Source organism: Triticum aestivum, chromosome 6B, assembly GCF_018294505.1.
Source record: "Triticum aestivum cultivar Chinese Spring chromosome 6B, IWGSC CS RefSeq v2.1, whole genome shotgun sequence".
Classification (NCBI taxonomy): Eukaryota; Viridiplantae; Streptophyta; class Magnoliopsida; order Poales; family Poaceae; genus Triticum; species Triticum aestivum.
The window spans coordinates 98,316,073-98,339,815 of NC_057810.1; the positions used below are offsets into that span (position 1 = coordinate 98,316,073).

General features: G+C 47.9%; 2 protein-coding genes across 4 annotated transcripts; one reads left to right on the forward strand and one right to left on the reverse strand.

Moving 5' to 3' along the window:
- Positions 1 to 1,691: 1,691 nt before the first annotated feature.
- On the forward strand, positions 1,692 to 7,605 carry LOC123136001 (ribose-phosphate pyrophosphokinase 1, chloroplastic). Its single transcript, XM_044555276.1, has 9 exons — positions 1,692 to 1,895; positions 2,147 to 2,329; positions 2,644 to 2,892; positions 5,314 to 5,457; positions 5,567 to 5,734; positions 5,881 to 5,950; positions 6,374 to 6,455; positions 6,986 to 7,145; positions 7,257 to 7,605. The coding sequence occupies exons 1-9, from the start codon at positions 1,776 to 1,778 to the stop codon at positions 7,293 to 7,295; spliced, it is 1,215 nt and encodes a 404-aa protein (XP_044411211.1). The 5' UTR covers positions 1,692 to 1,775; the 3' UTR covers positions 7,296 to 7,605.
- On the reverse strand, positions 3,656 to 12,720 carry LOC123136000 (pentatricopeptide repeat-containing protein At1g71210, mitochondrial). 3 transcript variants are annotated; one of them, XM_044555274.1, is made up of 3 exons: positions 9,722 to 12,720; positions 9,041 to 9,140; positions 3,656 to 3,973 (listed from the first exon to the last, which is right to left on the reverse strand). In XM_044555274.1, the coding sequence occupies exon 1, from the start codon at positions 12,515 to 12,517 to the stop codon at positions 9,788 to 9,790; it is 2,730 nt and encodes a 909-aa protein (XP_044411209.1). In that variant the 5' UTR covers positions 12,518 to 12,720; the 3' UTR covers positions 3,656 to 3,973; positions 9,041 to 9,140; positions 9,722 to 9,787. The 3 variants fall into 3 exon arrangements, with proteins under 3 accessions (XP_044411209.1, XP_044411210.1, XP_044411208.1); XM_044555275.1 differs by lacking the exon at positions 9,041 to 9,140; XM_044555273.1 differs by lacking the exon at positions 3,656 to 3,973 and having other exon boundaries at positions 8,871 to 9,140.
- Between the last annotated feature and the right edge of the window lie 11,023 nt (positions 12,721 to 23,743).

Consider the following 23,743-nt stretch of genomic DNA (forward strand, 5'->3'; position numbering starts at 1 on the left):
TCAATAAAATATTTGCCATGTCTCATAAAATTCCATAGAATTAATAAAAGATATTGTATGTTTCGTTGGGTGTTTTGTCCCGGGAGTAAATAGAAGTTTTTTTTTCAAAATGCCATTTTCCATTTTCATTGTTTAAAAAAAAGATAATTGCCTGGTTAATTGGAGGAAAATCAGGCTAAAACCGATACAAGCCAACCCATATGACATGGGCACCACCGGTCAACCTGGCAACCGGCATGGAACCAAAAACGGCAAAGAAGAAAGACATCCGCTGAGGAGTCACAAGCGTTATCGTCATCACTGGTTGCCTCAAACGGGCGACTCCAGCTTCACCAAAGAGCTCCATCATCGAAGCGAACTCACAAACAGCCGCAGAAACCACGACGGCACATGCAAACGGATGGCCACACGCGCAAGTAACCGACAACTCCGACTTTGACGACGAGCATCGCAAGGGAAATCTGCAGGACTTGCACCGACCGTGCCCTCCGCAAACAACCACCTAGTGCCTGTCATCGTTACCACCTGGACCCGCTCCACCGCAGCTTCGACTTCAAAGCAACCAAGCAACCCACAAAAGAGCACCTCGGACACGCCAGGAAGAATCGACTACCAAAGTCCACGCCGCAACCCGAGCTCCTCTCGACACCATCATCGTTCCCAAACAGAAATCAGCGCCCCGCCTCAGCAAACCACGCGACGAATATACTGCCATCCACGACGAAGATGTCGCAATCCACCAATCTCTCAGTCATAGCCGACTCCGCGATGTCCCAAAGGAGGAGAAAGACACGAAGACGCCTCCATCGCCCGATCCAGTGTATCTGAGGTTTTCCTCCGGAGCCAAAGTCATGGGGAGGAAGAGCACATCTCAACGACGACGCTTCCAAGAAAGATCACGACACCCATGGGCGCCGCCGTCGCCGACTTTAATGAAGGTCGAAGCAAAGATTTCTCCTGGAGATGCGCCGACCACCTGCCGCCACCGACCGCCGCCCACCAGCCACCACCTGTCGAGGCCGACCCCATTCTGGCCGCGGGATCCCACGATCCACCACGACCAAACACACACCACCCCCTGGTCGAAGCCATCGTCCACCACCGCAACACCACCATGGCCACCACCACCGCAGCAACCAACGCCGCGTCGCGACGCGCAACACCCAAATCGATGCACCTCGCACCAGATCCAACCGGAGCCGCGCGAGCGAAGCAGCGGAGCAAACGAGCAAGTTCGCCCACCGCAGCGCACCTCACGCTCCAAAGAAGTACACCCACCACCCCCAGCCGATCATTGCGCCCGTCGCGCGCGAGCCGCCACCGCACCCAGCCGTTGATCTGCGCTCCACGTGCACACCCGGATCCGAGCCCCGCCGCGCGTACGCGTGCTGTCCACGCCCCGGCCACACCGAGAGCCCGGGCCGAGGCCGCCGCCCCGCACAGAGCTCCCCTGCTCGTGAGAGGGGCCGCCCGTCGCAGAGAAAGGATTGCCGCCGCCCGCCGCCTGCTCCACGAGAGCTTTGCCCGCGGGAGGCGCCGGCGACGACGAGAGGGAGGATTGGATGGGGCGGTCGGAGGTCTTGGCGATTTGGTCGCCGCCCGTGTCGCCCATGGGGAGGGATCACGGCGCAGGCAGATGAGGCAGTTAATTCCTCAGTTCATAAAACCGTTGGCAGTTGGCAAGACTCTTTCATAAAACCGTTGGCGGCTGGAACTGGTGGCAAACCCCTCGGCTTAATCCGGATTAAACCCTAGCCAGCGAGCGACCTTTCCCCATGCCGCTCCCTTCTTCCTCCTCCTCCGCCGCCGCCGTCGCGGCCGGGCCGGCGGCGTCCCCGCTCGCCGCCCGAAGCCGGGACCGCCTCCTCCGCGCGCGCTCGGGCCACGCCGCCGTGGTGAGCTCCGCCCCTCCCACCCCACCCCCTACCCCCGCTCGCCTTCGTCACAGATTGATTTCCTTTTCTGGAGCCCGGGAGCACATTGTTTGCGCGAATGACTGTTCGTCGACGCGCGTGCGCTCTTTCCACTATTTTTGTGTTGATGTGCGCTTCATCGAACGGAAGCAGCTCGATGTATAGTTAGCTTGGTACCAGAACGAACTGCTCGTGGTAGTGTGCTTGAGCGAAATTCATCTTTGTGCATGCAGAGGTGCCAGAGGGTCGATCCTGTGAGGCTGAGGGCGGTCAATGGATCACCCCCCTGCGTTCCGCTGTCCGACAGGTCGCCGTGGACCCCTGCGACGATGCCGATCTTCGGGGACGCAAACATCAGGAAGGACGACACCAGGCTGCGCATCTTCTCAGGAACGGCAAATCCCTCGCTCGCCCAGGTCGGTTGGATCTTCCTTGGAGAAATTCCACATACTATTATCATCGTGTCCTCCTCCTGGTTCCAAGGAGCACACTCCTTTTTTTTTTTTTGCAAGGGAAATGGTAAGTGGGTTTAGCTTAGACAAACAACTATGCAAATGTGAACTAAGCTTAAAAAGACATGAACCGTGGAAACCGGAAAGCTATTCTTGAAATTGAATACATCAAGTAGCGAGCTAGTACTTGTTATAAATCCCTCCATGCCAAACTGAATGATTTGTCACTCAATGCCACTCTAAGCTGTATTTTTCTTCTTCTTGGTGTCTTGTGACAGGAAATAGCAAGCTACATGGGTCTAGAACTTGGGAAGATCAACATAAAAAGGTTTGCTGATGGCGAAATATATGTTCAGTTACAAGAAAGTGTAAGGGGCTGCGATGTGTTCCTTGTGCAACCATCATGCCCTCCAGCAAACGAGAATCTCATGGAGCTACTCATCATGATTGATGCATGTAGAAGAGCATCTGCTAAGAATATTACTGCAGTCATCCCTTATTTCGGTTATGCCAGGGCTGACAGGAAGGTAATACTTTTTAAATGTTGGTTTCTTATTTTAGTTACAAAACGGAAGCCTACACCATAGACTTGTCAGTTGTCACGGCTTGCACACCTCTGCTTTTACCATTACTGTGTAACCAAACCAAACTTTCTGAGGTCAAATAAAATCACACCTATATGTGAAAAATACTAGTCGAATGCCTGTGCTTTGCCACAGAGAAAAAAAAGGGAGGCGGCATCATTCATGGTGAGACGAAGCACAAATCAAATGGATTTGAAAATGACACATCGGGTTGTTAGCGGAAACATTGCAGTTTTGAAAATTTCAGTGTAAGAAGAATTCTCATGTAATAAATTTGAGATGAAAGGACTTATGCATTTCCAGAAAAAAACATGAACAATTGCAAACATGTTTATATTGGGCCATATATGAAAGATAGAAGTACAAGCACGAATAAATGAGCTTTGATTGTGGCATTACAACAGCGAGGATGCATAATCATGACAATTTTCAAAACCAACATGATTCAAATATCTTCTTTCGTTATTTGCCACCATTTCTTTACTTTTCTACTTTCTTTAAGGTCCTACTCTCAGCTTCTCCAAACAGTAACTTGAATCAATATGTCCGTTGCTGAGCAAATGAAGAAAAGGAACAAAAAAAACAAAAAAATAAATAAGAAGAGCCTTCCAGATCTGATGCACAAAATAGAGTTGCACACAATCAAGTCCGTAATACCAATTAAAGATTGCACATGAATGTTTTTTATGCTTACTTACAATCAATCGTCTCATGAAGCATAGGGGCCTCATCACGAGAAGCGCACCATCACAAAGTTACTTAACAAAGAGCGTAATCTTGTTATTAAGCCTAGATGTACAAAAATGGGGCAGAAGTAACACGGTATCTCCCCTTGCCACAAAGCAGAGTATCTTCCATCTAAAAAAACAGAGTACCTCCCTCGCTATAAAATCTACCACTGTAAAAAGGTAGAGTATCTTCCTTTGCTACAAACCAGCTCGTACCCAAGCACAGGAAATCAGACAAATTTTTTGGCCTTTGCTTTGCCTTCTTAGTGCGCTTGATTTGTCATCTCCAGCAAGCACTGTTTAATAACAAAATAATCAATGAGCATGTTATACACTCGGAAGCATATGCACATATATACTGGTATATAAAGATTATCCTCCCTCCGTTCCTAAATATAAGTCTTTTTAGAGATTCCACTAGAGACTACATTCGGATGTATATAGACGCCTTAAAGAGTATATGTTCACTCATTTTGCTCCGTATGTAGTCTATAGTGGAATCTCTTAAAATACTTATATTTAAGAACAGAGGGAGTAGACGCAAATTTTCCTTTATTAGATAGGGTTCTAGGTTTTTTGCTTCATCTACCTGCTCACTTAAAAGGACATCAGACAATCACTATTGCGTACATAACTGTCTCTGTTATATTCAGACCAAAAGACCAAGCATGAGGGAGGTGTCGCAGTACCTTTAGAGATTTTATAGTATGAGATGGTATGTCGCAAAGTGTTTTTATCGCTCCTTCAGAGCATTTATCTATGTATCCGTTGGTGTCAGGAATAAATAGTTTGGATGAGACTTTGTTTTGCTTTTTTGTTATTATATTATAATGCTGATCTTGTGCGCCATGATTACCATAATAAGAACGCAAATGATCGCCTCAGCTTCCAACGGCAAACGCTAACAAACTAAACAACCCGATGCTTGGTACGGCACATCAGTATTGGGTCGAGTCCAGAGCGTTGGAAGTCTACCATATGCATGGGTATTTATGAAAAATAATTGATGGAACAAATGTCGTGGAATTGGGGCGGACCACATCGGACGGTGCCGGCCGTGTACTTGCCGACGTCGGCGTTGAACGAGACGGGGTAGGGGAAGAGGAGACAATTGGGAGTAGGGGGAGGGGGAGGTGAAGGAGGTAGTGAGCTGTTGGGCTGCTACGGTAGAGAGGAGTCAGGAGAGGCGTTCGGAGCGGCCGGTGCCGGCGGCGTGTCAGCATCAGTGGCCACCTGCCCAGTTCGGTTCCATTGTTTGCTCCCCTTTCCTAGAAGGATCAAATGCCTTTTGTTCGATGAGGTGGGGATAGATGGAGCAGGACATAAAAAATAAGGATCTATTTGTAAATGTGAAGTGGGGTTGTCTCCCATGCGTCGGATGCAGATCTGATGGTCGAAAATGATGGATGGCAGGCACACCATCCACCAACTCGGTTTTTTATGGGAGTAGAGATTCATAAATATGGAGAATTGAAAGTTAATGCTGAATGCTGAATAGAGCATGTTGTTCTGGCAGGATAATGCATGATCAGGAACTCAGTCTTACTATATATTTCTGGCACGTCATCCTAATATTTACAAAAAAAATCATTGCCATATCTAACATAAGTTTTTTTTTACTTCACTGCTTTTTCAGTCTCAAGGTCGTGAATCTATAGCTGCAAAACTTGTAGCTAATATGATTACTGAAGCTGGTGCAAACCGTGTCCTTGTTTGTGATCTTCATTCAAGTCAGGCCATGGGATATTTTGACATCCCAGTAGATCATGTTTATGGCCAGGTACTTACCGATACATGTTGCTTAAGTTGATCAATTACCTTAAAACTGGCATGTGATATGATATCCATCGTTGCATAACTGTTTGTCTTTGCCTCTTTGATCTGTGAAGCCGGTGATTCTTGATTACCTCGCCAGCAAGACAATTAGTTCAAATGACCTGGTGGTGGTGTCGCCCGATGTTGGAGGTGTTGCAAGGGCACGCGCTTTTGCCAAAAAGCTATCAGATGCACCTCTAGCGATTGTAGATAAAAGAAGGCATGGACACAACGTTGCTGAGGCAAGTAGTAGTCAATCTGCAGGAAATGTATAATGCATTTGGAGATGTGCTGTTTCACATGGTGCATGCTAGCTTTATTTTCCATGCCTTTATGTGCTCAGTTCTGTCAGATTAAATAAGCATAACTTTTCATGTGCATCTTACAGGTAATGAATCTTATTGGAGATGTTAGAGGAAAAGTGGCTGTTATGATGGATGATATGATTGATACGGCAGGTAAGTTATCACATTTAAGTTATAGGAAACATAATTCTAAGATTGAGCATTTCACACTGAGGGGCAGTTAAGCCATGTTTTAATGTCGTGTTTGCAACTGTTTACTTGGTTGAGGCTAATGTTGGTAACCGGCATGTTGTTACTAGTGATGTATATGTTGTGGCATCATATTAAAAGCAGATACCAAAGATTAAAAAACGTTTTATATTTTGATACGGAGGGAGTATGTAGTTACAATTATTATTTTTTAGTAAGGTTTGGATACTAGTCATATGAGCTGCAGTATAGTTTAAACTTGGAAACCTGCTAACTGAGAAGTAAATTATAACATCTTGTTGCATATCAAAACTAGCTACCATTTGACAATGTTTGCTTCTGAATATGAATACTTATATCCTAATAAGACTAGTACAATTAAATTAGGAACTATTGCCAAAGGAGCTGAGCTGCTGCATCAAGAAGGAGCAAGAGAAGTATATGCATGTTGTACACATGCTGTTTTTAGGTACGCTACTTTTACGCCCATTCCATAGATAAACTACTGAACTTGCCTTGCTGCGGAGTGAGGCCCATCACCGCACTATATACGTAGTTACAGACTTATTCCATGGAGCTGAGAGTTTGATGGAACCAGAGTCTGCACCAATTTGTGGGAGCAATTCAGAAGTGTGCATTGTGCTGGTATAGTCTAACATTGTATGTTGGATCTAAACTACACATTTTTGGATGGATACAATAACTTAGGAGCTAGGAGGACAGGGAAAAAGAATCCAGTGGTTACCAAATATTTGGTGCTAAGCAAAATTTGGTTTATACTTGTGGTGTTAGATCCGTGTGGTGGAAATGTGAACCCAAAGTGTAAACCTTCAATAGAGATTGGAATAATTATGCTGTCTTGCTGCAATTTCTGTTCATCAGAAAAGGCTGAGATGCAATCATTGAACTTGAATTTGACTCGTATGTTTTATTGCGTTATACTGGCGCGACTTGTTTAGCTCTGATTTCTTACTAGTATGTTTCACATCACTGTTTCAGCCCACCAGCCATCGAAAGATTATCAAGTGGTTTGTTTCAAGAAGTAATCATCACGAACACTATCCCTTTGAAGGAGGAGAAGAATTTCCCGCAGCTGACCATCCTTTCAGTCGCGAACCTTCTAGGCGAGACTATCTGGCGTGTTCATGACGATTGCTCGGTAAGTACTAAACTAGCAACCAGAGATCATCAGAATTTCTAGACCCTGTGCAACCACATGCTAGTATATGAATTGCTTAACAAAGTGGTCACATTTTTTAAACCAATGCAGGTTGGCCATGCGCCATACTCCACCTTGGATATCGACTGACGCTTGTGTTCCACTTGCGGCGCTTCCGTCCACCGGGGGCCCTCGTATCATGCCTAGGTGAGAACGGGTGCCATAGAGGGTCGACCTGCCGTGGTGTCGACAACAACAAATACAGTTGATAGACGAGATGCCTAAGTGATAATGAGCAGAATGTACTCTTTTCTTAATGCAGGAATAGTTGTACAAGTGCCCTTTTTTTTGGATGTTCTCCTCTTTGTTTTGTGGAATAAGCTCTGTTAGCAGGAAAAAAAAAAACGTTGACTATGTGTATGAGTGTGGTAGTATATCAGATGGAAGTTTGAACTGTGTATATAGGCCCGCTTAATCCCAGCCGTTCCTCTTTTTTCTTTTTACCATTTTAGGTGAAAGTTAGCCCACTTTTAAGTGTAATGATGGGGCTGTTCTCACTGGCATAATATATTTCCTCTTGGGCTATAACAATTCTGATTTGAACATTTTGTCAAAAAAAAATGCTTTGAACATTGCCTACTGTAGATGCAACTGATTTCAAGATTGATTAGAGTATCTGTAGATTGGCAAAAGAAACCTGTTTTAATTGTGCAGGGGCTAATTGTTTGTGATTTGTTTTTCTTTGGTGCACTGCTGACAAAAGTGCTTGGTCTCGCACGAAAAATTTGGGTGAGCGTTTGATTCAGTGACAGTATACGTTTGATTCAGTGACAGTATACGTGCGGCGTTTCTTTCCAAGATTTCGAAATGCTAAAAACTGTCTAATCCATAATCGACAAAAAAAACATACTATAGTAGAACTCTGAAATCAATAAGATGGAGCTTGTTTCCCCTCAGAGAAGGCTACTGAATGACTAGTATCTCCTATCCAAATTAGTTGACGCAGCTCCGATACAACATTTTATGGAGTATCATCTTTTACATGAATTAATTTGTGTGATTTTTAGTTCAAATGGTCCATTCAAACAGTACCATAAACTAGAGTTGTGGCCATAAATGCATGGACAGTTTTTTTTTTTTTTTTGCATAGACGGTGTGTTCATCCAGCACGGAAAAACGGAAACCCATATGAAGACAACCTTCGAATGAGGATAGCCCAAGCCTTCCACAAGTTCCCCGCTAAACAATGCCTCATCTACGCATCATTTTATGCGTTTTTATCAAGAAAAAAATGCCACAATAGAACATCTGGTGCTAGCTCCTCAAATCATTGGCCAGAGAGGGAGATGGATACAACAAGTCTCTCCTCATCTACCATAACGTGTTTGGATCAATGAAGACTTCGGCACCCTTGATCTTTTCAGATATGAGCGAAAGTCGGAAAGCAATCTCCGAAACCACAAACGGATGGAACTCTTCCTTTCTTTCTAGCACAATATAACTATAAATGGAGCGTACATATCCATCCAATTTCATTCTCGACTTGCCAGCAAAAAGAGAAGAGCCTAGTCCATCGTCGCCTAAACAGCTTTGCACCATAAACAGATCAACCTTGCAAGGTGTACAGCCACTGGATCTCGAAGCACACCTAATGCATAATTTGGACCAGCTATCTGCCTTCGATCTATTCGCAGTGCTACGCTAAGCTTCTAGATAATGACGATGTCATGATAAGGAACCTGCATTGCTTATAATATACTACTGATTCAGTGGGGACTGAATTATTATTGTTACACCAGGTAAAAAGCACAAACCGCAAAACTACGTCGACCTAGTAGAATACATCAAGGGACACCGAAAAAATATATCAATGTTACATGTAAACTGATACCTACGCATGCTATGCCGTGCCAGGTGAGGTGTGAATCTCAGGATGCTATATGTTAAGTTTAGGAATATGCTCCACATGAATATGTTTGATCCCAAAATGAGTGCCTGCACAATGCTCAAAATTTGGAGCGAAACAATGTAAGACATTGAACTGAATTACTGTGTGGTTTATAAACATTAAAAGTTAAAACTGTTTTGAACTTTTGGTCTATTAGACATTCGCATAACCCAGATTAACTAGAACCACTTTAGTGTATAGTGCCAAACAAAAAAAAGAACAACTTCAATGTGCATCACACAATCAGTTCCACTAATGCAGTGAATCACACAAACGATGTAATTTATGCGAATACAATTAGAAAATACATGTTCACTCTTTTATTAAGCAACTGCACGTCTCTTGTAACTGTGCAAGCAATGTGGGATTGCTACGAAAATGGTCCATCCAACATATTTTCTCATGTCTGACCAATTAACATCCAGTAGGCAGGCTAGTGTGACGAGTCCAAAATAAAGTGCAAGGGATTTATCCCTTGTGTCATAAGAAAACAGTAGCAAAAATATTACCAAATATCTCAGTTCTCTGGAAACCAGCAAAAACCTACTGGTCCGAAAACTTCTCAAACAACTAGACCTAACAATGGAGTAGAAAATGAATCCAAGAGCAAGGTTTAACAATACATTACCTGTTTTGGCAAAGTCATAGGACTTTCAGATCAACAGACGGATGCGATGAGATATGTAATTATTACTTATACAAATGAAATGGCCTTCTGATCATGCGGTCGCAAGGATGTATTGTTGTATAACCTCATAGTGTACCAAGTGGGATAGAACCCGTTTCGGTACATTGCCTCCATCCACCTTTCAGCCTCACTTCTGCTGCCATGCTTGCAGAAGCCATGTACCATTATATCAAAAGTATATCGATTCGGTAGATAGCCCCTTTGGCAGAGTCTTTCGAACATGTTACAGGCAGAATCCATCCTCCCTGCCATGCTCAATCCGCGTAACAGCATGTTATAAGTATAAATGTCGACAGGAAAGAACTGTTCTAGACCCTCTTCTAAAACCTCCAAGTCACTCCTGTTCCTGATACCGCTTGCAAACAACTCGATAAGTTGGCCAATCAAGAATCGTCCTGCCCCCCGACCTTTGATCTCTCCAGCTCTTGCTTCAAGAGACCCGGATTTATCTTCTGAACGCGCCCAAGCCTTGAGAAGATCGCTGCCCCTCAGTGTGTGCAACAGAAGCACATTACACAAGAATGCTGAAACAGGGCGCCCTGTTTCCCTGAAGTCATCAATAATCTTCACAACACTGTCATAATCTTGAACAGAGCTCAAAAGGAGCACAAGCTGTTCATAGCAGTCGATGCTCGGTATTAATCCTTTATCCCTTGCTTCCCTCCAAAATACCATTGCCTGCTCCGGCTTCCGAGCTTCACATAGACCAGATATAAATACGTTATACATCTTGGTCCCAGGTGGCTTCTTCTCATGAATGAAGTTGAAAAAGGTCAGTGCGTCACCAATACGCTTACTCCTCAGATAACTCATGAGAAGAAGGATATTGCTTTCGACAGATGGTTCAATCCCTGCAGACTCCATCCGGTTGTACACCTCCCTGGCCACATCAGCCTTCTTAGCATGTCCAGCCCCAGAGATGAAGTAGTTATAGCACACACGGGGTTGGAGTTCACTCCTCCGCAACTGGTTCTCCAGCAGCTCAAGAACCTCACCATACTTACTCAGCTCACACAATTCACAAACAACTGACTGGTAGAGGCTTCGGGTCGGGATGTGCCCCATATCTTGCATTTCGAGTATGAGCCTTGGGAGCACATCCACCCTCCTAATCAATATTAATGCTCTGATCAAGCTCTTGTAAGTTGATTCGTAGCGATATAGGCCCGCAGGGTTCTTGCTGCTCGCTATCTGAGGCACTTTACATGCCTCGTCCACATTCCCACTCTTGCACAATGCAACAAGGTACTTGGCTAATACATTGTCCATTGGCCACGCCTCCTGCTTGAGAGCCCTATCGAGCAGCTCCCTCACCTTATCTAGCTTCCCTTCCTGACACAGCACATTTGCGAACATTGCAAATGTCTGACGGCCAGGAAAGTATCCATCTTCTATAGACTGCTCCAATACCAGACAAGCCTCTTCTGTGGCCCCACCTCGGCACAGTGCCCTGATCAGATTGTTGTAAACATCCTTGTTTGGGTTAATCCCAAGATCCAATCTTGATCTATACAAATGCATGGCAACTTCCACAAGCCCGGCTTTGCAAAAGAAGCAAAGCGCGGCATTCATGGTTGAACGGCCTGGAGCAATGCCCTCCTCCATCATTTCCACAAGCAAATCATAAACTTCACCAAGTCTGTTCTTGCGGAGAAGACGGTGGACAAGCTTATCATACCGCTGACCGTCAGGGATATATCCCTCAGCCTCCTTCTTATCAGAAAGGAACTGCAATGTAGTATCAAGCATCCCAGCCTCAATGAGACCATGGATCCACGCGCCGTACACATCACATGACGAGAATTTACCAACAATCTGGGCTGCCTCGTCAAAGCGCCCACGCCGGCAGAACTCGGTGACAATAGAGCCAGCGGCGGGGCCTCTGGATGCTTCGGCGAAAGGAAGGGTGTCAAGTAGTGCAGTGGCATCGCTGAAGCGGGCGCGGCGGCACAGGCTCTTGATGCGGATGCAGGTTGCAACGGGACTAGCAGCAAGGTTGCGGGCGAAGGAGTCGGCCAAGTCGTGGAATGACGCATCGACAAGTGAGTTGAGGAGTATGCGGGAGGAGACGGCATCCAGGTCCATGCCGCGGAAGCGCATGCGGCCGAGGACGCTGAGCCCGCGCTGGGGGTCGCCCGCGACGGCGTAGCCTACGACGAGCGTCTGATGGAAGCGCGGCTGCCCGGTGGACGCGGAGGTGGTGGTGAAGAGGCGGAGCCAGTCGAGCACCACAGAGGCGCGGCGCGCGCGCGAGAGCAGGCGGAAGACGGCATGGTAGACGGCGCGCGTGTGGAGGTAGTGCGGGCGGCGGCCCGACCAGTCGAAGAACTTGAGGCGGAGCAGCAGAACCGCGTCGCCGTCGGGGAGCCTCCGCGGGCGGTGGCGGAGCACCGAGAGGACGAGCTCCTCCGAGAGCGGGAGCGCCTCGAGCGCCGCCGCGTCGTCCGAGGCGAGGGCCTCGTAGATCGAGTCGAGGGCGGCGAGCGGCTCGGCGGCGCGGGGCGCGAGGAACCAGTCGCGGAAGGAGACGGCGATGTCGGACGCGGCCTCAGAGATGGAGGCGTAGGACTCCGCGGTCCGGGGGAGCAGCGGGGAGAGCTGCGGCAGCGGCGGCGGCGGCGGCGGGGGCGGCGCGCGGTGTGGTGAGGCGGTGGACGCCGAGAAGGTGTTCGACAGAATGGCGAGGAGGCGGCGGCGGCGCGAGCGGGAGGGGAGCGGGGCGAGGAGGCGGGGCATGGCGGGCACGGGCGGCGGCGGTCAGCGAATAGGAGTTGGCCGCCGGCAGCAGCGGCAGCCGGAGGCGGCAGGTGGCATTGGCTGGCGGTGGCGGCTGCGGCCGCGTGCGTGATCTGTGTTCACCGGGTCGCGGGTGGGAAATTTTGCGCGAGGTTGGGTTTGTTTGGGTCGGGAATGGGGTTGGAGCGGGCCGAGCGTTTGGGTTCAGACCCAGAGACGTGCACGTGAGAATAAGATGCCAACTTGCGTTGGTGGGGAATGGGGAGATGTGCTGTGGAGATGTTTGCATGACGAATCCACTCCAACATCTTCCTGCAAATCCCAACGCCGATCCTCGAATTTTCTTGCCCACAGTCCATGATCAGGGGTGATCAGTACACGGACATGAATACGAAAGACCGCTCTCCAACTGTAATAGTATATATTTTGACAACATTTTTTTAAACACAATACAGACGCAAGCGCTCGTACATACGCGCATACACTCACCCCTATGAATGCATACACACATACTCTATTCCTATGAGCACCTCCGAGAGACTACGCCGACATATCATCTTTAGATGTACGAAGTCACCTTAGGCACCTCGTCGTCGACGAGAACGTCTCCTTCCGCTGAAAACGCATCACCGGAAATCTTGAAACAAATCCAGAAATAATGCAAGCACCAAGACTTGAACCCTGGTAGGCTGGGGATACCACTTGTCGTGGGAACGGATCTGACAATAGAGGTTAGGGGTACGTAGGAGAGGGCAGAGCCTAGCTACGACGAGGTTGTACACTCGAATTTACGAGTTCAGGCCCCTCCCGGAGGAGGTAATGACCCTACGCCTCGGTGCTGCGGGAGCTTCGTTGTATGGAGTGTTGAGTTACAGGGGGTGCGGACCCTTGTGCAAGAGCGGAGGGGCGGCTTATATAGAGTATGCTGACCCCTCATCGGCCTCCATTACGCAAGGGTTCAATGAGACAGTAAAGGTGCGGGCGTTTCTGGTAACGCCTACACTTAGTGACCTTTATAGCGCCGAACTGATAGCCTGACCGTTGCCATCCCGGAGTGACTGCCTTCTGCCTTTGAGTGAAATCAGGTGCTCCGAGTGAATAAGGATGGTCGAGTGGTGGAGGAGTAATCGAGTGAATTTTGCGTCGAGTGACTAGCACACTGCGGTCATTCCAATCGACACCTCCTTTCTAGCTTTGTAGGTTTTGGATTCTTATATGTAGTGTACTTAGGTAGGGCATGTAGGTCAAGCCTAGGACCCTACGCTAGGTACATGTCATCATCGTTAGCCCCCGAATGGATCGGGGATCGGGTGAAAAGTACCAGTGCGGGTTCTGGTTAAGCTCAGCACTTCGGAGATGCTCCAGAGTCTTGCAGACACCCGCGCTGCTTTAATTCCTTATCAGCTGTCTCGATTGATTCTGGTTTGATAAGCAGCCGAGTGATCCCAGACGTCGGGTCGAACCCAAGTGGTCAAGGAGATCTTTTGATGCGATTGATCGTTCTGTCGGACCTGGATTTCACGGGATTCGAAAATTTGGAGAAGCGCGCAGATCGACAACTATGCAGTGAGCAGGGCAAGTGGGGCGGGACTCCTCGATTATCGTTCCGCCTTTATCGTCACATACTGTGTCACCCATGTTAGTGGGATGCGTAGGGATCTTGCTGGCCCACAGGTCAGCGACTCAGTCGGGCAAATTTAAAGAGTGACGCGGCCGAGGGGTAAATAGTGCTATCCCCTTTCCCCCCTTTCACATTGCCTCTCCACCTCTTCTGCCCTGCGCCGCGCCGCCCTGCTCGGCTCCGACGACCACCGCGGAGATGGCGAAGGACAAGACGGCGCAGCTAGAGCGTGCCAAGAAGGTCATCAAGGGGAAGAAGGCGTCGAGCTCTCGGGCCGCGCTGTCGTCGTGCTGGATCCAGGGCGATTTGTTGGCCTCGACGGTCACGACGGAGGACCTCAACGGACTCACCTCCGACGGCTTGCTGGTCCCTGGATCTTGGAGGTTGCCGGAGGGGGAGGTCGAGCCCGCGCCGCGCCCGAAGAGCGGGTCCTCCTCCTCACTCGCGTGGAGAGAGGTTTTTCCTTGCCTTCTCATCCGTTTTTTCGTGGTTTCTTGAATTTCTTCGGTGCGCAAATCCACCATCTCCCCCCGAATGCCACATCGTACCTTGCTGCCTTTGTCTCAATGTGTGAAAACTTCTTGGGTTGTCACCCCCACTGGGGGCTATTCGAACACATCTTCACATGCCGATCTCAGTCGGTCAAGAAAGCGAATTCGAGTGATGCAAGGACCCACGTTATCCAGATGTGTGGGGGTTTAGGTGTCCAGATGAGAGGTAGAAGTGCCTTCCCTTCCATGACCTTCCTTGAGTCAGTTAGGGGTTGGCAGTCGACCTGGTTTTATTGCAATGACGTTCCGACCCCTGGTTCATCGACTGGCCTCCCCCCTTTCTCATTGGTGAGACTCAGTGCTCCTCGCTCGCTGACTGTGGACGAGGAGGAGAAAGCTGAGGTGGGGATCTTGGTAGAACCTGTAGTTGGGTTGATCTGGGGCGGGGTGACAGGCTTGGATCTGTTGGAGGTGTTCCTCAGTCGACGGATCCAGCCTCTGCAAGCACGCGACCACCCCATGTGGCTATATTCTGGAATTGACAATTCCACTCGGATCCATCCAAAGGATGTCAAGGAAGAGACCGTGATGCAATGGCTTAGGAGCATCACCAGAGCTTGTGACAATCCGCGTGGATCCAAGCGGGTTCTGCATTTCGATGCTGGGCATCCTCCAGGGGAGGTGAGACATAACTTGTCGAGTGTTTTACTTTTTGTTTCCAATATGCCACTGTATTGAGAACCGACTAACTTTGAAATTTGTGTCCTGCAAACATTCACGAAGATGTTTTTGCCTGTGCCGAATGGAGAACAACTCATTGAAGGAATGGAGAGCGAGGGTGGCAGTGCTGATATTGAATACACTGACGACAACGATGGCAGCAGTGATGCCTCGGAGGAGAGTGAAGAAGTCGAGTCCCCTCCGCACACCGAGCGTCGATCCAAACAGACCCAAGATCCGGCGGCCAGCCAGGGCAAGGCCGCGGTGTCGAGTGTCAGGAACCCAAAACACACTTGGATTGCAACGCCTGACCCGACTGAGAAGTCTATGAAACAGCCCAAGGTCGCACCAGCGAAACCTCGGAAGGCTCTCCCCAGAATCAAGGTCTCAGTGCCTATCGCTTCGACGTGAGTGCTCTTCTTTTTCTCTTTCTTTCTTACTGCTGCAGAACTTTGTGCTTTTGCTGACCGAGTGAACATTGTGTGCCAGAGTTGCTACTTTGTTAATGTCGCCCATGCGGCTTGATGAGGAGCATGCGAAGGCGGACACAGCTGATGCGGCCACCTCTCGGCGAGGTACGACAAGTTTACACTCTGTTCTGTTTCATTGATTGACTCGACAATTGAATGAGCTGTTTTTGTTGAATGACTACAGAGCCAACAAATTTCATTCATCTTGCTGATGAAGACGAGCTTCCAAAGGGTGCAGGTGATGAAGGTACGACCTCGGACACTCCCGGTAGCTTCACTCGGAGAGTGCCATCGAGCAGAACACCCTGAGTACCGCCTACTGCTACGCCTCAGGAGCCTGGTGGTTCGTCTCAAGCTGGCACTATCTCTACTGCTCCACTGTCAACTACTTCGCCTTTGGTATCGACTCTTCCAGCTTCAGGACCTACTGGCAATCTCAAGTGCTGATTCCTCCGACTGCGTCACCGACTCCACCACCTCATGTATTCACTCTGCATCGCGTTTAGGAGGACCAGATTGGGGCCAGCAAGGAAGCCATGATCCAAGCCGATCTGATGATGCAGCGCCTAAAGGAGGTGTATGAAGGTAGCAAGCTAGCTTACGACACCAGCGCGGCTCTTCAGGCGAATGTCCAAGTAACTGCGATTGTAAGTTGATTTCCGATTGAAATTTTTCCCCGTCTATCTTGACTCTGCACACCCACTGGGTGTTTCTTTGACTTTTGATGTCATTATTCATTTTGCTCGTAGTTTTTCAGTTTGAGGCTCTCCACTCGGGCCGGTAAGGCCGTGCCTAGTGGGAGTTGATCCAGTGGGGGCGCGCTGAGTGCACCCACTAGGTGTAGTCCCCGAGACCGTTGTCGAATGTTCGATTTGGCGGGGGTCCTAGAATATGTTTGGCTGTAGCCCCTCGCTCGGACTGGTCTAGCTGTGCCGAGTGATAATGGATCAAGTGGGGGCATGTTGAGTGCAACCACAGGGTGTAGTCCTCGAGACCGCCGTCGAATATTTGATTCAACGGGGGTAAGAGAATCTTTCTTCTTTTTTTACTCCCCACTCGCGCCAGTTAGGCTGAGACCGAGTGGAAATGGATCCAGGGACATGTTGTGAAGGAAATATGCCCTAGAGGCAATAATAAAGTTATTATTTATATTTCCTTATATCATGATAAATGTTTATTATTCATGCTAGAATTGTATTAACCGGAAACTTAGTACATGTGTGAATACATAGACAAAACAAAGTGTCCCTAGTATGCCTCTACTTGACTAGCTCATTAATCAAAGATGGTTATGTTTTCTGACCATAGACATGTGTTCTCATTTGATGAACGGGGCACATCATTAGAGAATGATGTGATGGACAAGACTCATTCATTAGCTTAGCAAAATGACCGTTAAGTTTTATTGCTATTGCTTTCTTCATGACTTATACATGTTCCTCTGACTATGAGATTATGCAACTCCCGAATACTGAGGAACACCTTGTGTGCTATCAAACGTCACAATGTAATTGGGTGATTATAAAGATGCTCTACAGGTGTCTACGAAGGTGTTTGTTGGGTTGGCATAGATCGAGATTAGGATTTGTCACTCTGTGTATCGAAGAGGTATCTCTGGGCCCTCTCGGTAATGCTCATCACTATAAGCCTTGCAAGCAATGTGACAAATGAGTTAGTTACAGGATGATGCATTATGGAACGAGTAAAGAGACTTACCGATAACGAGATTGAACTAGGTATGAAGATACCGATGGCCGAATCTCGGGCAAATAACATATCGATGACAAAGGGAACGACATATGTTGTCATGCGGTATGATGATTTGTATTATGAGTTATGTGTTATGGTGACTGAATTTTTTGTTCAGAGTCCCGGATGATATCACAGACATGACGAGGAGTCTCAAAATAGTCGAGAGGTAAAGACTGATATATTGGAAGGTTATATTCGGATACCATAATGGTTTCGGGAAGTTTCGGAGTACCGGGAGGTTACCAGAACCCCCCCGGAAAGTAATGGGCCAACATGGGCCTTAGTGGAGAAGAGAGGACCGACCATAGGAGGTGGCGCCCCCCTGCCAATCTGAATTGGACAAGGGGTGGGGGCGGCGCCTCCCTTTCCCTCTCCTACTCCCTCTCTCTTCCCCCCTTTGCTACTCCGAAAAAAGGAAAAAGGTGGGGGGGGGGCGAATCCTACTAGGAGTGGAGTCCTAGTAGGACTCCCCCATGGCGCGCCCCTCCTGGCCGCCGGCCTCCTCCTCCCCTCCTTTATATACGGGGGCGGGGGGCACCCCAAAGACACATCAATTGTTCTCTTAGCCGTGTGCGATTCCCCCTCCACAGTTTACACCTCCAGCCATAGCGTCGTAGTGCTTTGGTAAAGCCCTGCGTAGATCACATCACCATCACCGTCATCACGCCGTCGTGCTGATGAAACTCTCCCTCGACCCTCTGCTGGATCAAGAGTTCGAGGGACGTCATCAAACTGAACGTGTGCTGAACTCGGAGGTGCCGTATATTCGGTGCTAGATTGGTTGGATCGTGAAGACGTTCAACTACATCAACCGCGTTAACCTAACGCTTCCGCTTTCGGTCTACGAGGTTACGTGGTCACACTCTCCCCCTCTCATTGCTATGCATCTCCTAGATAGATCTTGCATGATCGTAGGATTTTTTTTTGAAATTGCATGCTACGTTCCCCAATAGTGGTATCAGAGCCAGGTCTATGCGTAGATGATATGCACGAGTTGAACATGAAGAGTTGTGGGCGATAATAGTCATACTTCTTACCACCAACGTCTTACTTTGATTCGGCGGTATTGTTGGATGAAGCGGCCCGGACCAACATTACATGACCACGTTCATGAGACCGGTTCTACCAACGTGCTTTGCACACATGTGGCTGGCGGGTGTCTGTTTGTCTAACTTTAGTTGAATCAAGTTTGACTACGACCGATCCTTGTTGAAGGTTAAAACAACACACTTGACAAAAAATCATTGTGGTTTTGATGCGTAGGTAAGAACGATTCTTGATACAAGCCCATAGCAGCCACATAAAACTTGCAACAACAAAGTAGATGACGTCTAACTTGTTTTTGCGGGGCATGTTGTGATGTGATATGGTCAAGACATGATGTGATATAAATTGTTGTATGAGATGATCATGTTTTGTAACAAGTTATCGGCAATTGGCAGGAGCCATATGGTTGTCGCTTTATTGTATGAAATGCAATAGCCATGTAATTGCTTTACTTTATCACTAAGTGGTAGCGATAGTTGTAGAAGCAATAGTTGGCGAGACGACAACGATTCTACGATGGAGATCAAGGTGTCAAGCCGGTGACAATGGAGATCATGACGGTGCTTTGGAGATGGAGATCAAAGGTCATATATTTTGATTGCATGTAATGTTTATCTTTTATGCATCTTATTTTGCTTAGAACGACGGTAGCATTATAAGATGACCCCTCACTAAATTTCAAGGTATAAGTGTTCTCCCTGAGTATGCATCATTGCTACAGTTCGTCGTGCTGAGACACCACGTGATGATCGGGTGTGATAAGTTCTATGTTCACATACAACCGGTGCAAGCTAGTTTTGCACGTGCAAAATACTTGGGTTAAACTTGACAAGCCTAGCATATGCAGATATGGCCTCGGAACACTGGGACCGAAAGGTCGAACATGAATCATATAGTAGATATGATCAACATAGAGATGTTCACCATTGAAAACTACTCCATCTCACGTGATGATCGGACATGGTTTAGTTTATATGGATCACGTGATCATTTAGATGACTAGAGGGATGTCTATCTAAGTGGGAGTTCTTTAGTAATATGATTAATTGAACTTTAATTTATCATGAACTTAGTCCTGATAGTTTTTGCATATCTATGTTGTTGTATATCAATGGCTCGTGCTACCGTTCCCTTGAATTTTAATGCGTTCCTAAGGAAAGCTAAGTTGAAAGACGATGGTATCATCTACACGGACTGGGTCCATAACTTTAGGGTTATCCTCATTGCTGCACAGAAGAATTACGTCCTTGAAGCACCACTAGGTGCAAGGCCTGCTGTGTTGGAATAAGCCACAACGTGTGTGGTCGGGCTCGTCGGGCGCGTCGGGTGCGTGCAGGACGGGCGGGACACACCGGTGTCGTCGGGCTCGTCGGGTTCGTGGGCTAGCCATGCACGGTAGTTAGCAAGCGGCCGGTGAAGCTGGCCGCGTCCTGCGCCTAGCGTGCGTCCTGCGCATCGCCGGGTGGTTCGCTCGCAGGCAGCTGAGCCAACTAGTCATCCGTGCGTACGTGCGCATGGAAAACTTGGGCGTTGCGCTGCTGGGTACTACAAAAGCCACATCCACGACTGTGTGTTTGTACGAGAGTTGGTGCTCGGGGGAATAGTAACGGGGCTATGTGTGCAGCCGGGTGAAATTCCAGTGTATTGTGCTCCTTCTTCTTCTACCTCCATCCATCCGTGAGAGAGAGAGAGAGTTGCAACAACAATTGGTATACAGAGCTTCGGTTCGGGCGATCACCGGCGACCATGGCGCTCGTCCCACACGGCGGCGGCGCGGGCGGATCAGCAACGATGGCGATGCCGATGCTGACCGCGGACAACAACATGGTCTGGGCCATCAAGGCGCAGGCGATCCTTGACGTCCACACTGTATGGGAGGCGGTGGTGCCAGGCGACGCGGCGGTGAACGCACGGAAGGACAAGATGGCACGCGCGTTGCTTCTCGGGGTGTTGCTGGAGGATGTGCTGCTGCAGGTGTCAACGAAGCTCATCGCCAAGGAGGTATGGGACTCCCTGAAGGTGAGGTTCGTCGACGCCGATCGGGTCCGTGCGGCGAGGTGTTGGGAAATGTAGTACTTTCAAAAAAATTCCTACGCACACGCAAGATCATGGTGATGCATAGCAATGAGAGGGGAGAGTATTGTCCACGTACCCTCGTAGACCGTAAGCGGAAGCGTTATGACAACGCGGTTGATGTAGTCGTACGTCTTCACGATCCGACCGATGCAAGTACCGAACGTACGACACCTCCAAGTTCAGCACACGTTCAGCTCGATGACGATCCCCGGACTCCGATCCAGCAAAGTGTCGGGGATGAGTTCCGTCAGCATGACAGCATGGTGACGACGATGATGTTCTACCGGCGCAGGGCTTCGCCTAAACTCCGCGACTATATGACCGAGGTGGAATATGGTGGAGGGGGGCACCGCACACAGCTAAGGAACGATCTTGAAGATCAACTTGTGTGTCCTAGGGTGCCCCCCTGCCCCCGTATATAAAGGAGCAAGGGGGGAGGCCGGCCGGCCCTAGGGGGCGCGTCAAGGAGGAGTCCTCCTCCTAGTAGGAGTAGGACTCCCTCTTTCCTACTCCTACTAGGAGGGGGAAAGGAAGGGGGAGAGGGAGAGGGAAAGAGGGGGGCGCCGCCCCCCTCTCCTAGTCCAATTCGGACCAGAGGGGGAGGGGGCACGCGGCCCATCCTGGCTGCCCCTCTCTCTCTCCACTAAAGCCCATAAGGCCCATTACTTCTCCCGAGGGGGGGGGGGGGTTCCGGTAACCCTCCGGCACTCCGGTTTTCTCCGAAAACACCCGCAACACTTCCGGTGTCCAAATATAGTCGTCCAATATATCAATCTTTATGTCTCGACCATTTCGAGACTCCTCGTCATGTCCGTGATCACATCCGGGACTCCTAACAAACTTCAGTACATCAAAACTTATAAACTCATATAAAAACTATCATCATAACGTTAAGCGTGCGGACCCTACGGGTTCGAGAACTATGTAGACATGACCTAGAACTATTCTCGGTCAATAACCAATAGCGGAACCTGGATGCTCATATTGGCTCCTACATATTCTACGAAGATCTTTATCGGTCAAACCGCATAATAACATACGTTGTTCCCTTTGTCATCAGTATGTTACTTGCCCGAGATCCGATCGTCGGTATCCAATACCTAGTTCAATCTCGTTACTGGCAAGTCTCTTTACTCGTTACATAATGCATCATTCCGTAAATAACTCATTAGCTACATTGCTTGCAAGGCTTATAGTGATGTGCATTACCGAGAGGGCCCAGAGATACCTCTCCGACAATCGGAGTGACAAAACCCAATCTCGAAATACGCCAACCCAACATGTACCTTTGGAGACACCTGTAGTACTCCTTTATAATCACCCAGTTACGTTGTGACGTTTGGTAGCACCCAAAGTGTTCCTCCGATAAACGGGAGTTGCATAATCTCATAGTTACAGGAACATGTATAAGTCATGAAGAAAGCAATAGCAATATACTAAACGATCAAGTGCTAGGCTAACGGAATGGGTCATGTCAATCACATCATTCTCCTAATGATGTGATCCCGTTAATCAAATGACAACACATGTCTATGGTTAGGAAACATAACCATCTTTGATTAATGAGCTAGTCAAGTAGAGGCATACTAGTGACGTTATGTTTGTCTATGTATTCACACATGTATTATGTTTCCGGTTAATACAATTCTAGCATGAATAATAAACATTTATCATGATATGAGGAAATAAATAATAACTTTATTATTGCCTCTAGGGCATATTTCCTTCAGTCTCCCACTTGCACTAGAGTCAATAATCTAGATTACACAGTAATGATTCTAACACCCATGGAGTCTTGGTGCTGATCATGTTTTGCTCGTGGAAGAGGCTTAGTCAATGGGTCTGCAACATTCAGATCCGTATGTATCTTGCAAATCTCTATGTCTCCCACCTGGACTTGGTCCCGGATGGAATTGAAGTGTCTCTTGATGTGCTTGGTCCTCTTGTGAAATCTGGATTCCTTTGCCAAGGCAATTGCACCAGTATTGTCATAGAAGATCTTCATTGGTCCCGATGCACTAGGTATGACACCTAGATCGGAAATGAATTCCTTCATCCAGACTCCTTCATTTGCTGCTTCCGAAGCAGCTATGTACTCCGCTTCACATGTAGATCCCGCCACGACGCTTTGTTTAGAACTGCACCAACTTACAGCTCCACCATTTAATAAAAACACGTATCCGGTTTGCGATTTAGAATCGCCCGGATCAGTGTCAAAGCTTGCATCGACGTAACCATTTACGACTAGCTATTTGTCACCTCCATATACGAGAAACATATCCTTAGTCCTTTTCAGGTATTTCAGGATGTTCTTGACCGCTGTCCAGTGACCCACTCCCGGATTACTTTGGTACCTCCCTGCCAAACTAATAGCAAGGCAGACATCAGGTCTGGTACACAGCATTGCATACATGATAGAGCCTATGGCTGAAGCATAGGGAACTCCTTTCATTTTCTCTCTATCTTCTGCAGTGGTCGGGCATTGAGTCTGACTCAACTTTATACCTTGTAATATAGGCAAGAACCCTTTCTTCGCCTGTTCCATATTGAACCTTTTCAATACTTTATCAAGGTACATGCTTTGTGAAAGTCCAATCAAGCGTCTTGATCTATCTCTATAGATCTTAATGCCCAATATGTAAGCAACTTCACCGAGGTCTTTCATTGAAAAACTTTTATTCAAATATCCTTTTATGCTATCCAGAAATTCTATATCATTTCCAATCAACAATATGTCATCCACATATAATATTAGAAATGCTACAGAGCTCCCACTCACTTTCTTGTAAATACAGGCTTCTCCAAAAGTCTGTATAAAACCATATGCTTTGATCACACTATCAAAGCGTTTATTCCAACTCCGAGAGGCTTGCACCAGACCATAGATTGATCGCTGGAGCTTGCATACTTTGTTAGCTCCCTTAGGATCGACAAAACCCTCCGGTTGCATCATATACAACTCTTCTTCCAGAAATCCATTCAGGAATGCAGTTTTTACATCCATTTGCCAAATTTCATAATCATAAAATGCGGCAATCGCTAACATGAT